The 17,286-nt window shown below is 46.6% G+C and overlaps 1 protein-coding gene across 2 annotated transcripts in view; it reads right to left on the bottom strand.

The window, feature by feature from the left end:
* MYBBP1A (MYB binding protein 1a) overlaps nucleotides 1–17,286 on the bottom strand; it is an 80,869-nt gene that overhangs the window by 42,603 nt on the left and 20,980 nt on the right. For both annotated transcript variants that reach the window (XM_073315348.2, XM_073315349.2), the window contains exons 15-23: nucleotides 14,852–15,003; nucleotides 13,825–13,917; nucleotides 12,914–13,060; nucleotides 11,551–11,715; nucleotides 9,052–9,209; nucleotides 7,677–7,811; nucleotides 6,068–6,188; nucleotides 5,064–5,195; nucleotides 2,505–2,573 (exon numbers count right to left, since the gene is read on the bottom strand). In XM_073315348.2, coding sequence (XP_073171449.2) covers nucleotides 2,505–2,573; nucleotides 5,064–5,195; nucleotides 6,068–6,188; nucleotides 7,677–7,811; nucleotides 9,052–9,209; nucleotides 11,551–11,715; nucleotides 12,914–13,060; nucleotides 13,825–13,917; nucleotides 14,852–15,003 — 1,172 coding nt within the window. The remainder of the gene's footprint in view (nucleotides 1–2,504; nucleotides 2,574–5,063; nucleotides 5,196–6,067; nucleotides 6,189–7,676; nucleotides 7,812–9,051; nucleotides 9,210–11,550; nucleotides 11,716–12,913; nucleotides 13,061–13,824; nucleotides 13,918–14,851; nucleotides 15,004–17,286) is intronic.

Here is a 17,286-nt window from a genome sequence, read left to right as displayed (position 1 = left end):
GTCCAGTAGTCGACACTTATTGTTTCTCTCCCTTGCAAGTGTAAACTACTCTTGCGAAAGCTGGCGTCACCCAGACAGACCAGCCTCAATTCGGCATAAGAAAGGAGAAAGAGAATAAAGGAGTACAGAGGTATAAGTAGGGGACCTACAGCACCATGATTTTTGAGTGCTTTTCACTATCTATCTGCTGGTCAGATAAGTGACAGCCTCCCAAGGCTTCTGCAGCTAAGAGGGTCCCTACGCCTTGTCCCTTATTCGTCTTTCCGCGGAATTGAGTGACCGATCCTGGCTTGGCGCCGCTGGAATCGAGAGATGCAAGGAGGGTAAGAAGCACCCACACCTGATCTCCTATCTTTAGTGTACACATATTTTGAAATAGAGCTCTATACTTTGTTTTCTTTCTTTGGGATTGTGGCTTCAGTTTTGTAACTTGTTTGTGTGTGTAACATCTCTACATTTAAATAAGTAGGCACTAGCAATTTTGTAACCACATGATTAGAATCTAGCTTAATAAATTTTGGTAACCATTTGTGCATAAGCCTGACTTGTTTTCTCTGGTTTACTGTAAAGCAGCCAACACAATTAAAGAACCTCAGCCGTTTTGGCTCTAAAGCCTGGCCATTAGGTGAGAGTACTAAGAGCCTAGCGTTGAGTTGTGCCGCCTCCACGGGGCAAACTCTTGGGGCACCTGTCAGTCAATCCTGGCTGCCCGCTGCGAAGGAGCTCTGAGCTCTAGCAGTTAAAGTCACGGGTGGTTAGGACCTTGGGGCATCCGTCAGCCTAGCCCGGGCTGCCCGCCACGAAGGGACAGTGCGTCCTAGCAGTTAAAGTCACGGATGGTATAAACGGGCATAGCTGGCACCTCACCAAACATCCTTGGCCGTCGGCTAACACACCCCCCCCATCTCTAGCACACCACCTACACTATAGGTAAGGGGACGGGATTCCCTTTGGGCCACATCCCTAGACAAAATAAAGCCAGTCTGCATCAGGAAGGGAGGATTTAACAGAAGGCACCCCCCACCCCCACCCCACACACCCGCGGACTGAAATTTTGACTGTAAGAAGCCAAACGTCCTGAGATGAATGCAGCCTGGGCAATTCGGGGGGCTGACTGCAGTGAGTTACCTGCTACTCCAGACTCCAAAAAAACACTTCACCAGGCTGTTCTTTATCAGCACAGTGTAGCCCAGTCCATGTTCTCTCCCCTCCCACGCACCCAGAGCCAAGAGTCCTTCCACTAAATAGACTCTTGAAATGAAGCTCACACATTACCACGGGAATCCCTACAGGAAAGAGATGTTATTCCCCATGGAAGAAGCCGAGATAGTAACACAAACGAAGCCCTCTGCTAGGGATGCTGCACGGTCTCTCGGGGACAGAACCAAGAACGTGCTTCTATTAATTAATTTGCTTGTTATTAACAGGGCCCATTCTCATTTTCATCCACCAAAGTCACTTTGGGTCTGATTCTCATTTACACCAAGGTCACTCTGGCAGCGTACAGGGGCCTTTCAGAGTGAGTTAACTTCATTTACACTGGCAACCTCAGGCAGCCTTAGTATAGAGGAGTATCTGGCCCTTCGTGTTTTAATTCCATTGCTGTTAATGATCAAATAATAACAAAGTAAGGTCACTCCAGGCTGTGGGTTTCTAAGCCAGATGCACTTTGCAGCAAAGGAAGGGAGTGTTAGAGAGACTATGCCACTGGCCTAGAGGGGTTTTCAGCGGAGGCACTCAGATGGCACAGTGATGGCTGCAGGTATAAAAGTCCTGACAGACAGGCTTCGATCGCACGGGCGTGAAGCAGCCTCAGTGGGCAGTCATCCCGGTCACGTTCTATCAAGAAGGCAACACACATATAGCAAAGCCCGGCTCACACAATTAACCTGAAAAAAAAACAGTTCCATAGACTAGGGGCTTGCCAACGAAACACAGAACTACGTGACCGGGGAAGAAGAGGATAGCCGCAGCTGGGTCGCTGAGGAGAAGGCATTGCCTGGAGGGCATATGGGGCTTAAGGCAGGTGCAGGAGGCCAAGCTTGGGATTGCAGGCCCTTGACATTAGGAAGCAGATATTTCCTAATATGATGAGTTAACAAAAGGAGCTTCTGACCCACAAAGCGTCAAGCTATGATTCAAAGGCAAGGCAAATCAGGCACCTTCTGCAAGACCACCAGCTCAGGGCTGCGAGGGGAGCACTCCTGTGAGGTGCCAAGCACCCTGATGGCACTAATGAGTAAAAAGCAGGAGTGAAAAAGCTCAGTAGCTGAGAGAATACAGGGGAGCGACCAGGAAAATACAAAACCTCAGAATCTACCTCATATACCCACAGTGGGAAAGCAAGAGCCACAAGAGAACACTCCTTGGGAAGCCCACTTTGCAGAACAGGGCAATTCCAAAGCCAGCAATACATCTATGAAGCATCAGCCGAGCCAGCACGATTAAGTGCCATCTCCAAATTGCTGTTGAACACAGCTTTGCTTCCTTGTTTTCCTTCTTACCTGCTGATGCTGCCTTGCTCCTGCTGTGATAGACTTCACGAGGGTGTCTATTAACGGTTTACACATGACCTGTAACAAAGAAAGACCCGGCCATTAGTGACTTGCTGCAAAACCTAGTTTGCTTGTTTGTTTTTTTAAAAAAGGCCTAAATTTTAGTCAGCTGTTGTGTATGTTGATTCAGTACCCGGTTACTGGAAAGGTAACCAGCTTTGCTCACAACAACTCTGGGCAAAGCCTTAGCTCTACTGAAGTCAGTGGCAAAACTCCCACTGTCTTCAATAGGGCCCCAATTTCATGCTCTGTCTTTTGACTGGTACTGTGGGCTTAAGCCCAGATCCTGCCAACATTTTAGGCACCTCTACAATCCCACTGACGCATGGGAATACCCAGAGTTAGGGTTTGTCTACAAAGGGAATTATTCCTGATTAATTCCGTGTGTGGATGCTCTAATTCTGGAACAGAGTGCCTTATTCCGAATTAGCTTAATCCACTTTGCAAGTGCTTAATCCTGCTTTAAAGTCACACCCTAACCTAATTTATTCCGGATTAGTTTTCATGAGTAGACAAGCCCTTGGAATGGAGAATACTAAAAAAAATAAAAGCAAACAAGAGTGTTGGAAGGGATACTGAATATCATGCTTCATGGAAATCAGCCTGCAACTAATGCGGGTCAGGGAGAGTTTCCCTGTGGACAGGTTATTCCATAATTGCCCACTGCGGAGTTTCTTGCACCTTCCTCTGAAAAAGCAGGTATTCCCCACTGTCAGTGAGAGGTTACCAGACTAGTGGACCTGAAGTCTGAGGTCAATCTGGCAACTCCTATGTCTCTAACTGAATCCTTCCAGCTTCACGAGCATTAAGAATCCAAAGAGAACAATGCAAACAAGAAGGGTGCACAAATATCTTGCTCAAACATCTGTGATTTCATGTATAAATAATTGTAATGCTTTGCTCTGACCAAGCACCTTGTCCATCAGAGCACTCGCAGTTTTTTGCTATAGAATGGACCCCTCCTGAACTCTTTGTGTGGTTATTAAAAACCGTAGAGACTCAGGAGGCAACTCAGACCCGTGACTCAGTGAATGAACAGGCCGGGCAACAGGTTAAACTGAAACTGAACATCCCAACACCCTGGTAAACCATCACCTTTAAATGGACAAAAATCAGAAACGAAGGTTATGGGGATGATCCTGAAAGCAATTCCGTGCCCTTAGATCCTGGTGCCTCCAATGGGAGCCCAGAGCACTTGGCATGTTGCAGAATCGGGTCTTAAGCAAGTTGCCCAAGATCAATGGAAAAGCCAGGAGTAGGCACATGAGACTCTGTGGCCAATAGCCGGTATTTGCCCTTCCCACCTCTCACTGGCCAATTAGGGTAGGGCAGGGCACAGCCTCGCAAGGAAACCAACCTTCCAGAAGCTCCCCCTTGCCAGAGCTGAATTAAGTAAAGAATCTGAAAATGGCTCATTCTCAGTTTGACATTTTGGAGCCTCTTTCCTTAGTTAAACAGCTATGAGACAGCTGTCCAGTGGCTATTTCCCCTGCTCCGAAAGGGCTTGAAGCATCACAGAATTTCGTGGGTTTTGGTTTGGGTTTGTTTTTTATTAAGCCATCACCTCCATTTCTTGATGGCCCCAGCTCAGCCGCTCCATGATCACAGCTTATTGCAAACACCACAGCACTCCAGGAAGCTAATTAAACTGCCACAGCAGCCCAGGGAGAGATGGCTGTCTGCAGGTCTGAGGTTTTATTTGGGAAGAGACGTGTTCAGGACAAATACTGCTCACTGAGTCCAACACACTGAGGTCAGCCTCATCCCCAGAGACGGTTTACAATGCTGAGGATTCTGGAGAAAGGGCCCTCCTAAAGCATAGTCTCCTTTACCCGAAAGCCTCTGTGTATCTGAAGTACCAGGAGGGGCATGTCCTCTAGCTGTCAAGAGGAGGGAAGGGGTTCAGAGAACTGTTTCTTGGACAGACTCCTGGAAAGCCATCTGGAGGGTAGGAGGCAGCCTCTATAGGTGCAGAGGTTCAAAGCCTGCAGGAGTCAACATCCATTGCCTATCCCAAAGGTTTGAGGGTGACGACACTGCTCTACCAACAAGGTTGGAATATGTGCACTGGAGTCTAGTTTGCAGGAGACTGAGAAAATGCAGAGACTCAGCACACCTTGTGTGTGCAGATAAAAAGCCATTGCCCGGAGGCAGCTGGATTAGAATTGCAAGCCTAATGCATCCCTACCGTCTTGAGTACACGTATCAAGCTAATACACAATGGCAGATTTCATCTGGCTAGGGCCTCATAAGGCATCCTAAAAAGTATGGCCTTTCAATTCAATTTAGATTTCTATGCCAGTATTCCCCTGTATGATACTGTGTTGTTAATGGCAGGATGTAAGAATAGTTCATTTCTCTGCCTCTTAGACTTAGCAAGCTGAAATTCTTGTAAATCTTACAGCTGTTCTGCAAGCCTGCAATTAACTGAAATAAAAAAAAAAAAACTCGTTGCTTTCTGTGGGTTTACACTGGAACACAGGGTACCACATTCCTAGCAATGCTTACCGGGAAGCGGTTGAAGAGATCAAGAAACATAGATCCCGTGAGGGCACTCTTTCGCCTGGTCAGGAATCCACTCAATGCCTCCTGATACAGCATGGTCACTCTCTTCAGGTCTAGAAGGCCTGTGCCAGAAAGCTGGAAAGCGCAGCGAGGAAAGATGAGCTTGTGAAGCAATGGGAACGATTCTTTCTATACCAGAGCACCAGGGAGCACGTCAAGATTGCCAAAGCTTATCGTTCTTGGGTAACTTACACATTTGTCCCAAACAACATGCCTTTTCAGGGCCCACCCCAAGCATATTCCTCACACCACCGAACTCATGAGAGCTGTGTGCGCACAATGAATGCAGGATCAAGACCACTCAGCTTTTACCTGGTGCCTTTAATTTATAGCTCCCCAAGTGCTTTATGAAAGGTAACTATCCTTATTCCCATCGACCAGGTAGGGAAAACTAAGGCACAGAAAGGGATCGACACTAGGATTTTCAGAACAGCTTGAGACCTTTGCCCAAGGCCACAGATCAGTGGCAGAGCTAGAAACAGCACCCAGGTTTCCTGACTGACAATCTACTGGACAACACTACCGCCATACACAGGTGAATTAGGCCATGCTCCAATTTGCTGGATTACACTCTACCCCTCCTGGAAAAGGGCTCAGAGTCAGCAGGAAGAGGTAGTGGGGCAAAGATATGTGAGAACAATGGGGTGAGCAGCATGAATATGTATGCTCGGGATCTGGTTTATTATCCAATTAGCAGGCACCCAAAATGTATTAGGACCCCTTGATGGCTGAAGGAGAGATACCTCACCTGGACAAGTGGTTAAGATGGAGACAGGGTAGGAGGATATGGGAGTTCAGGAAACGAAGGGTTTTCTCATCAGAGAGGCAGGACATTGTGGGACCATGACCACCAAGGTCAATAATACAAGGCAGACTGATAATACAAAAGCCACCTGGGATCCCAGCCCCGTAAAGCCCCTGCCTGGGGAAGCAGCCAGCCCTCTTACCTGGTCAGTCTGTGCACTGCTCCCTTTGCTGTTTTTCTGTTTCTTTTTCGAGGGAGAAAGAGGAGTCGCCATCTCTCTGGCCACATTTCCTTTCAGCACTTTGAACAGGTACAAAGAGGCGCTGAACCAGAAACAAAGCGGACAGGTGGGCAGTGTTTAGTGGAGTGCCCAAAAGCCGAGGCTCGTGGCCCCTGCAATCAGGTCTCCAACAGAACTTACAAGCAGGCCACTGGTCAGACAGACAGAGCAAGCAGCTCTTCTCAGTGATCTGCAGCAGGGACAACAAACAAGTCTGGAGGCTGGGGTGGGGCTGCAGGGTCTCCTCTCTCTAATGCAGTCTCTGTTTTACTGACGACTACATCAGGAGCTAACACCACTTTGCTCGTTACACCTTCCACCCAAGAATTGCCCAGTGCCTTGCACACTCTTATTCACTGTATTGTGGTAGCACCTACAGCTGCCCTATTGCACTAGGCACTGTACACACACGCAATGGGAAGGCGGCCCCTACCCCAAAAGGCAGACAGTCTAACGCATCGGTGGGATACAGCCAACAGATTGCAGAGGGAAGCACAATGTTACAGCTGAGTCAAACCTGACTAGGTATGTTTAGAGAGCTAAGTAGTGGCATCCCCATTCAGAGATGGGAGAACCAAGGCTCAGAGACGGAAAGGGACTAGCTTGAGGTCACCCACGTTTTCTGGCATAACACGGCAACAGGAGAAATAAATGTAGGCTGCACCAGCATCTTGGGAGCTCCTAACCCACCTGTACCAAGGGGGAGAGAAGCAGACGCTGTCAAGTAGAGGTTAGCGCCCTTCCGCTTAAGATTTTCAGCTGTTTAAAGCTCTTGTGAAACACAGATGGGGAAACAAGCTACCAGTGTGCATGCAGAATGGCCACTGCAAGGGGACGCCAGCCCTGCAGTGACACCAGCTCCCATCCCGATCAGCCGGAATCAAGACCCAATTCCATCGCCTACTTCAGAAGCCAGCGAGAGACTTTCTACCAGTTGGGTTGGACCATTTCTGTACCATATATCCCAGGCAAGAGGAGCATTACAAATTTTGCTTCTCATGTCAGTGGTGCTTCAAACTGGCAGGACACTCTCCCTAGCTTGCCAGCTCAGACGCTGTCCCACGACCCTCAGGACTTCCCCCCTCACTTCTCTACAGCCTCCTCAGGATTTTCCAACGCTCACATTTCCCCCAGGCCTACTGGTCAACTTGGTTTCACCGGCTCTGTCTACTGGAATGGTTTCAGTGCTACCATAACTAACGAGCTATAATGGTTAGTTGTAACCATTGTAATCAAATAAAACGGACCAGACAAAACTGCCGCTGGCCCCCCTTACCCCTTTCAATTAACGATTTGAAATATTAGCACCATTTCCTCAGCCTATGAGCCACCGAGGTCTTCGGTTTCACCAACCTGAATGGTGGCACCTCTCCGCTCACCTAGTAAACGCCTGCAGCATATGGACTGAAGACAGACCTTGTGTAAGGTCTCCACTGAGGTCAGTGCAACTGTACCCACTTACAGCAGCTGTGAATAGGCCCTCCTCCTAGCACGGTGTTAAATAAAAAATTCTCCCAGCCTTGCTACCCACCTGAAATAGTAGAGTGCCAATGCGGAGTCCGTGTGCTTGCTGGCTCTCTTCACCAGGCTCTCCAACAGGCCATGCAAATCCTCCTGCAGGTCACCCACACTCCTGCAGTACTGCTTGGCTCTGCATAAGTGATTCCTGAAAGGAGGACACAGGCATTAAGAATGCAGGGCTGTCACCTCGGAAGAGAGAGTTCGGAGCAAAGCGCTGGCATTAACCCTCGACATTAGGGCTCAGAGTTACCCAGCATGCAACTCACGGCTGGAAATGTGAGCTGTGCTGTAGCCACAGGTAGCCCTGTGGCGGAGTGGGTACAGGACTCGTTAGCTGCTTGATACTTCTTGTGCTTCAATTCAAGGATGGCATGGTTTGCGGAGCAGCTGTTTACACCTTTCACCTAGAGATCCAGGCTCACACATGAAATGCATTTGGTGGCCTCGAACCTCGTCAGTACTGAAGCACATGCAGAGCAGCGGCTGGAGTTGAAAGTGTGACTCAGAACTGAAGGTGCCTAGAGCAGGGTTGTGTGAGGGACAGGAGAGTATCATGTGCCATGCACAGCACTTTATGCCTGTCCTATCAACCGCTCTTGTGCTCTTTAACAATCCCAAACACACACACACACATACTTTCTCTCTCTCTCACACACACATACACATGCAGAATTCTGCTTCTGCACGTGAAGAATCCCTATTCATAAAAACACCCTCCCTTCCAAAGCTGTCTGGGATGACGTCAACTAGCAGAGAAATCAGGAATGTGTCAGCCCCATGTGTCTCCGCACCTTGTGTAGGAGGATAGCATGTTTCTCAAAATAATCTCCAGCAGCCGAGTGAGATTCCTTGCTGCATGATCATGAACAACTCAGCTGGTGATTTCCCCCACCCAACTGCAGGGCTCACCAGGCAAGGTCTAGCAGGGTGGGGCTGCTACAAAAATATTTTATAGTGCCGTGAAATTTACACCGCAATTTAGTAACAGAGTAAGTTGTTGGGTGATTTCACTCTGGACAAAAGAGGGTGAGTTTCCACTTAAAGCATGTGAGTCAATGCACAGCCTGAAGTCTATGGAAAGGTTACCATTGACTTCAGCAGCATGGTATGTAGGGATTTCACCTCCTCCAAATGTGTTTTGTACTTGGAATCCTTCAGTGGGAGAAGCGTGGAGGAGGAATGCTATAAACTATCAGGATTCTTTTCCTTCTAATAACAGGCAATTAGCAGAAAGAAGAATTATACTTAATCCACATACACAGCAGACTCATCACAACCAGCTGCTAGGAGTCAAGTCAGCACCACCAAGCAGTAGCTACAGAAACCAAAGACATACTGACAAGTAGTTAAAGGACTTTGAAAGCCACCTCAGTGCAGACACTTACGTGAAGATATCAGCTGTTTTCTGGAGGAAGTCTTGCTCTTGCTTGTCAGTGTCTGAACTCATGCTCCGCTCAATCACCAGAAGGAGGGGCTCGATAATATCAAACACAAGGGGGTTCTCTGGCTGCTTAGCAAGGAACACCTCAATGAGGTCCAGTACCTAGAAATATAGGTCATTCAAATGAGAATCCCTGTGGACTAGGCAATATCGAATATCAGGATGGGACAAAAATAGCTCCTTCAAATTTGTCCATTTTCAATGGTCACCTGTCAACTTGGGGGAAGTAGTAGGGAATAAAACAAATCACATTTCCATCTGAAAATTGGACACCTACTAACACCCAGAATTACTGTAACTGATAGAGATGAGAGAAGAACATTCTCTTTAGTTAATGCATTTGACAGTGCTTTGTGGATAGTCAGTTTCTGTGTTGTTGATGGGTCAATAACACTTCCTGGCTAGATCCTCAGATGGTGTAAATAGGCATAATTAGGTTGAAGACAAAGAAACTACAACCACTTCACCAGCTGAAGGCCCACTGATTTCCAGACCAGCATGATGATCTCACACCAGTGCACTGGTAGGTGTTACTAAAACTAAAAAGCAGATGCTCCTGTGACCCTGGAAACCCCTTCGTTCTTTTTCCCCCATCAGTTTGGCCACATGTATAAGTAGGGCCCTACCAAATTCAGGGTCCATTTTGGTCAATTTCATGGCCACAGGATTTTAAAAATCATAAATTTCATAATGTCAGCTATTTAAATCTGAAATTTCACACGGTTGTAACTGTAGGGGCCCTGACCCAAAAAGGAGTTGTGGGGGGGTCACAAGGTTATTGTAGGGCAGTTTGTGGTACTGCTACCTTTACTTCTGTGCTGCTGCAGCACTGCCTTCAGAGCTGGGCAACAGGAGAGCGGCAGCTGCTGGCCAGGGTCCCAGCTCTCAAGGCAGAACTGCGGCCAACAGCAGCACAGAAGAAGGATGGGATGGGATGGTATTACCACCCTTTCTTCTGTGCTGGTGCCTCCAGAGCTGGGCACTCAGTCAGCAGCGGCCACTCTCCGGCCGCCCAGCTCAGCAAGCAGCAGCGCAGAAGTAAGGATGGCATAGTATGGCATTGCCACCCTTACTTCTGCGCTACTGCTGGGAGGGTGCCACCTTTAGAACTGGGAGCCCAGCTAACAGCCACTGCTCTCTGGCCACTCGGCTCTGAAGGCAACGCAGAAGTAAGGCTGGCAACACCACGATCCCCCTAAAATAACCCTGTGACACCCCCCCCCCCCCGAAATTCCCTTTTGGGTCAATTTGAGAAACATTCGTCTCCCCCATGAAATCTGTATAGCATAAGAACATAAAAATGGCCCTACTGGGTCAGACCAAAGGTCCATCCCGTCCCAGCATCCCATCCTCTGACAGCGGCCAGTGCCAGGCCCAAGCAGGAACGAACAGAACACGTAATCATCAAGTGATCCATCCCGTCGCCCATCCCCAGCCTCTGGCAAACAGAGGCCAGGGACACCATTCCTGCCCATCCTGGCTAACAGCCATTGATGGACATATCCTCCATCAATTTATCTAGTTCTTTTTTGAACCCTGTTATGGTCTTGGCCTTCACAACACCCTCTGGCAAGGAGTTCCACAGGTTGACTGCGTTATGTGAAGAAATACTTCCTTTTATTTGTTTTAAACCTTCTGCCTATTAATTTCATTTGGTGACCCCTAGTTCTTGTGTTATGAGGTAAGGTATGAGGTATAGCGTAAAAGCACACCAAAGACCACATTTCACAGGGGTAGACCAGATTTCATGGTCCATTACATGCTTTTCATGGCCGTGAATTTGATAGGGCCCTATTTATAAATTACTGCTCAAGAATCCGTTTACCAGATGAAGCAGCTTGACAAACTGCAAATCCATTCTACAGGTTCTACTGTCACCCAGTGGTCACAAATTAATACTACGTTCACAGCTACCTAGGGAAACTCTTTTCACTGCCGAGTTCATCTCCAAGCCCTGCCATTATTATACCTAATAACTCAGGGAAAAACATACAGCCAAGAGTTTCCAGGAGGGATTTTGGGTGCCTCCATTTCTCAGTGCTCAACTTGAGACATAAAATCAAAAAGTGCCAAGTACTCACCATCTGAAAAATCAGGCCCCTTTAAGGCACCCCCAGCTGAACATACAACAGCCAGCTAAGACACCCAAAATCACTGTTTTCTTTTGAAAAGCTTTGCTTCTTTATTATTAATTAATTATTATTATATATTCTGTAATAGGTCTTTGGAGACCTATTCATGCTCTAGAACCCCAATGTGCTAGGAGCTGTACAAAAACCAGAACAAAACACAGTCCCTGTCAAACGAAGCTTACAATATAAAGACACATTTAATGTTTTTGGCTGCATTAGCAGCTTATTCAATGCAATAAAATACACCCCGCTGTTTAACAACATGCTACAAAGATAGACATGAGCCATTCAATAGGATATTTGCTTCCTACCTTAATCTTAAAATCCCTCCGTAAGATTTTCTCCTTCCGCATCTTTTCTTTCTCATCCTTCTTTGCCTGGATCCGCTTCTGCTGCTCAGCAAAGAGGGCCGAAACATTCTCATCAAGGGCCAGCATGGTTTCATCATCCACATCCTCATCACTCTTGTCTCCTCCCTTTAAAAAACAAAAAAGTAATTTTACTTATTTTAAAATTCGATCCCCCTTTCCTCAGCCTCTTGGGACTGCAGTTCACTGGGGTCCAAACACTTAGAGCAATGGAGAGTTCTAGCCATTAAGCCTCAAGAGGGACAGGATGGATTTGGCTAGCACAGGTGTCCAACAGACTTCCCCACATGTGGAGACCGACCTGAGGTTTAGAAGCTTTTACCCGACAAAGATTAGCCCAGCGTAAGCCTACTACGCAAAGGGTTGTGAGAAGGCTGCAGAGATGTGTAAAAGGGCAACTACCTGCCTATGTCTTGCATGCATGTCTCTGATGGCCAGGTTACTGCGAAACTGACTGGACAGGTAATTGGGTGCTTTCCAGCCACCCGACCCACCAAAGGACAAGAGGCAGAAACACTTGCACTATATGGGCCCAGCTCAGACTGCTTCCAACATGGATGCATGTGGGGGGAAAAAAGCGGCCAGAGAAGGACAACTTTTGTGCTCCAATCCCTCCCATCTGACGAGTTCAGGGTTACAGATGACTGCAGAAGCCTAGTGTTTGGACCAGGTGACAGGGAAGAGGCCTGTGTTTCCCTCTGGTCTCTGGCTCATGGTGTGATCTCTGGCAGCTCCCTCTGTGCTGTAGTTGTTCCATCAGTAAAATGGGTAACACTTAGCCCCATCTGTGAAGGGCTTAGAGAAAATCCAACCAAACCTGCTACATAAATGCTCAATATTATCACCTGCCCCCCTGCCCCTGATGCTCTGCTACCACTGACATGAGAAGTCTCCACAGGCAGCATACGAAGGCACTGCGCCCCCACACACAGACCAACCTGAATCCAGACCTCTAGTGACACCGCTTGGCATAACCCAGGTGTGCCAGTCCACACAAATATCACCTAAGGCATACATTTTTAGCTACAGGCCAAGATTTACAGAGGAGCCTAAATGGGGCTCGGCATCCAAGTCCCATTAACTTTCAATAGGAGTTAAATGCCTAATTCCCTTAGACTCCTGTGAAAACACCAGCCACGGGTTTCAAATACATATAAAGGATAGCTGGATCAGAATTCCTCCTACCCAGAAAGAAAGTGGATTACACCGCATCAGGGCCTTAGTTATATTGTACCACAGAATATTCAGAGCCTTCCCCTATACTCTCTCGAAGCATCAATCGTCTTGCAGCTTTGCCAACACCTACCAATGCATTCCCCGCCTGCAGGACATTCATCAGCTGATTCCGAAAATTTTCATCTACGCCTTCATTATTATTCTCATCTTCACGGTCTTCCTCTCCATCTTCCTCGGAGCTGTCGTCATCAGAAGAGTCGGCACTTTCCTCCTCATTCTGTGAAGAAGAAAAAAAAGAGTCCACCTCACCAATTAAGTGGCATGCGAATTTAACGCTGGTGAGACAAAGAACAAGCAATGGCAACGCACGCTTTCTCGATGCTGCCCGGCCTGTGTGCCTCAAAAGGGATGGGGAAAGAGTGATGCTGGCAGAAAGGACATCAAGTCTGCATGAAAGGGATATCACTGTAGCAGAAAGAGCAGGGCAGGCCGGGAAACCTCTCTAGGCTATAAAATAAGAGAATTCCCAAAGAGAAGTCAGTCTGGTACTGGCTTTGGAGAAAAAGACCTGCAGGCATTGCAGGAAGGGGCCTTGTTGGGGAACCTGCTTTGGAGAGTTATTTTCATGCCTAATGAACTTGGATTTGGCCCACACCACTTGAGTCTCTGCAGTTCCTAAACTCTGAGCTCCAGGGTCCAGACAATCCTTTGTCACAACTATTCAGGCTGTGGCTCTTCTGCTTAACTGCCAACAACAGGTGATCATCATGGTGGCTTGTCCGATGCGGAGACCTGTCCACTGGAAATCACACTTTATAAAGCTGTATTTCCAACAGTATTTGTCTTCAGCACAAAGAGACTAACATTTAGGCACTTTCAACAAGACGTGTTAGGACTGCATCAGAAAAATATCCCTTAGCAGAGGAGCAGTCATTTCATTAAAAGAGAAATGCAACTAACTTCTAAAGCCACAGATCTGCAGTAATACTGTTTTCAATGGTCAGGGATGGAAGATTATTTCTTTAAATGGAAGAGAGTTACCGTATCCTCCAGCAAGGTTTTCTTCTTCTTGTCTGTTTCTTCCATCACAACAACAGCACTTTCCTCATCCTGGTCTTGCTCTGGATCAAGAACCTGTGGAAGAGTTTTCCAAATAAGTTTTACTTTGATTGATTTTTTATATATATACACACACACACACACACACACACACACAGAATGTACAGCTGTTTTCAGCAAACTGAATTAGCTGAACAATGACCAAGTTATAACAGACTAGAAAAACATACCTTTCTAGCTTCTGTCAATAGTTTTACACCTGCTATTTATGGAAACCCATACCAGAAAATTTGAAAAAAAGCCATATGATACTTCTACAACTAACAAATAAGAGGGGGAAAGGAAAATATGAGAGGAAGAGAGTGGTAAAATGAACAGACATCTATTTTAACTCATAATACACATTACATTCCTCATAGCAAGTACTTTCGAGTTGTTTTTTTGCAATCGATAGATTCTTCTCTCATCAGATGCAACATTAGGTAGCGGTGTGACACTATTCTTTCAGAGTTTGAACTTCAGGTACTTTTAGCTTCTTTTCTTTTTTTTTAATTATGATTCATGCTAAAACATATAAGCACACTGATGTATAAAGTGACCCAATAATTTCCTAAACTAAAGATAACAAAGGAAAAAAAGGTGGACAAATATAAGCTGTCCTAGGTTCGCTGGTTCAAGAACAGGTGGCCCTGCACAAATCCTCTCATAAGATTCTTTTAAGACTCAGAAGTACGTATTTTAGGACATTCCCATTTCATAGCATGCACTCTCACAGTGGCCTCTCCTTTAACCCCTGAGCTAGAAACTGGACACATACTCCTGGACCTAGAATGACACAGGCAGGTAGATAGCAGGCTGCAACCTAGAAGGTGAAGGAGCTATCTGCTTTACCAAAACCCCCCAAGCCATAGGATGCCCCCTTACTGTCCTCATTTAACCAAAACCTCACTTTACTTGTGAAATCAGAAACTTCAACCAATCCAGCTCCCACCCCAGATCCCTCACTTACATTCAGGATCAGGTGCAGGGCTTTCTTTGACATGTAAGGACATATGCGTCCAAACACACTTTTGGAGACCCGGCGCATGAGTAGGCTGGGCTGGGAGAGGAGGGATAGAAGAATTTCCACAATCACCTCCACCCATTCTGGCTCTTCGTTATCTGTGCAGGAAACAGAAAGGCATCAGCACAGGAGAAATTAAAACTTGGGCACCAGGCTCTCAAGGTACTTCCAAGAAAGGGCTACAGACACCTCCATCAGGCAAAAATATAATAATGCTAGCCAAATGGGGGAAGAACACAGGTTTTTCTGCAGTGACGTGGTCTGGGAATAATACAGTATGTTGGTGGTTGATGCAATTGTATTGAAAAGGTTACTGTCACTATAAAGATGACAGACCTAAAATCTTCTTTAGAACACAGCCTAAAGCAAATGAGCATTCCACCAGGCAACAGGCCTGGCCAGTCCTGCTATCTGGTTTGCTCCACAGGCCTGTATCTAGCTATGTAAAGGCTCTCATTGCCTTAGTATTCAAGAGTCCCACAACCGTTAATGGATTTGTCCCCATGCCCACTGAGTCAGGGAAGCGATAGCCCCACTTTACAGGTGGGGAATGTAGGCACAGGGTAGATAAAATGCAACGTGCCCACGGCCACAGAGGCAGTCTGTGGGGGAGCTATGAATTGAACAGGTCTGCTAAGTCACAGGCTAGTGCCCCACCCACTAAATCAGAGGTGTCACGTACAGAGCAGGCAGGACCGACCCAGCCTACTGGAAATATTCATTTTCCAGATTCTCCGCTTTCATTTAAACAAACAAACAAAAACAAACCGCAACAAAAAAGGAGTAAATTTTTTGCCTTACAACTAGAGAGAAAACCTTCCAAAAGTGAACCAAGGGTAACGGATGCCTGAATCAACAGACAGCCTGGAACCAATGACTTGAAGGAGCAAACTCCCCTCGTTCCAATTAATCCGATTGAAGGGTCAACTTTAAATCCCAACACTCATACTACTAGCAACAACATCAACCATTGAACAGCTGATCATTTCCACGGATGATAGGGACAGGGAGCGGAACGGATACCCTCTGGCAGGGGAATTGAGAGTTGCCACAGGGACGAACAAAGACGACTCACAAAGATGGGAAGGCTTGGAGGAGAAGAAAGAGAAACAAACGGCAACTCTAGCAGCAGTGGCCCAAAGGGGAGCAGATTCTCTCATCAAGTGATGAACAACAAAAAACGCACTGGCCCACTTATAACTGAGCACTTAGCTAATCTATACAGGTCATGTTCACCTCTGATCTCCGTGCAAACCTCCCACTGATGCCAGTGGGCATCCAGTGTGCTGTGAGGAGCAAACAGTTCTGAATTTATACCCTGGGGCCTTCAGATGAATAAGCACGGAATTTAGCCCTCTGCTCCCAATGAGTTGGACACTCCATTAGCCTTCCTACTCTCTTGGCCAGGGAAAGTTAATTCGAATGCTCTCCCTCATTTCCTTCCACAATCCCCAGACCACAGAGCTTAACCATGATCTTTTGTACCTGGGTTTTTTACATGGGATCTTGAGGTCCTATTGGCCCCACAATGTAACAAGCTCTACTTTAATAATCTAATGAGGTATGTTTACATAGTCCCTTGCTTGGTTTTTGATGCTTTGTTTTCTATGCCATATCTTTTACATGAATTACTGTTTCAGAGTAGCAGCCGTGTTAGTGTGTATCCGCAAAAAGAAAATAAGTACTTGTGGCACCTTAGAGACTAACAAATGTATTTGAGCATAAGCTTTTGTGAGCTACAGCTCACTTCATCGGCTGCATACAGTGGAAAATATAGTGGGGAGATTTTATATACACAGAGAATTACTGTGCCACTCTGTGGAAAAAATTAGTTAAGGGAAAGGCTTAAGCCTCACAACACACCCTGCAAGTCAGGTATTATCATCATGGTTTCTCAATGGGGAAATTGAGGCACAGAGAGCGGACACAAGTTGTCCAACACAATGAGTCAGTGGCTGAGCCAGAATTAGAACCCAGGAGTCCTGACTCCCAGTGCCCAGCTGCAATCACTGGATCATGCATGAGTTACTAGTTCTACCCTAAGGATTACCTTAGAGAGCAGTCATTTCAAATAACCACACTCAAAGCAGATGGTGTAAGCTGAATTCACTGCTGGCAAAAGCAGATGCAACGAATCCACTGCAGAAGCTCCCACTTACGCCAGCAATGAATTTAGCCCTCAGTGGTTAAGAAATAGTTTTTTCATAAGTAAAAATTCAGACCAAACTCCTAAAGATGATTCCCTTGTGAGATTTATCGAGAATCCTTGTCCTGAGCTTCTAACCAAGGAAACTACTCATTTATAACATGGCCATCACAATAGTATCCAGGTGCTCAGGATCTCAGAGTATCTTCCCCATAGCTCTTCTCCTTGGGTGGGA

The sequence above is a fragment of the Lepidochelys kempii genome, chromosome 17, assembly GCF_965140285.1.
Source record: "Lepidochelys kempii isolate rLepKem1 chromosome 17, rLepKem1.hap1, whole genome shotgun sequence".
Taxonomy (NCBI): domain Eukaryota; kingdom Metazoa; phylum Chordata; order Testudines; family Cheloniidae; genus Lepidochelys; species Lepidochelys kempii.
This window is presented reverse-complemented; position numbering and strand designations above follow the sequence as displayed.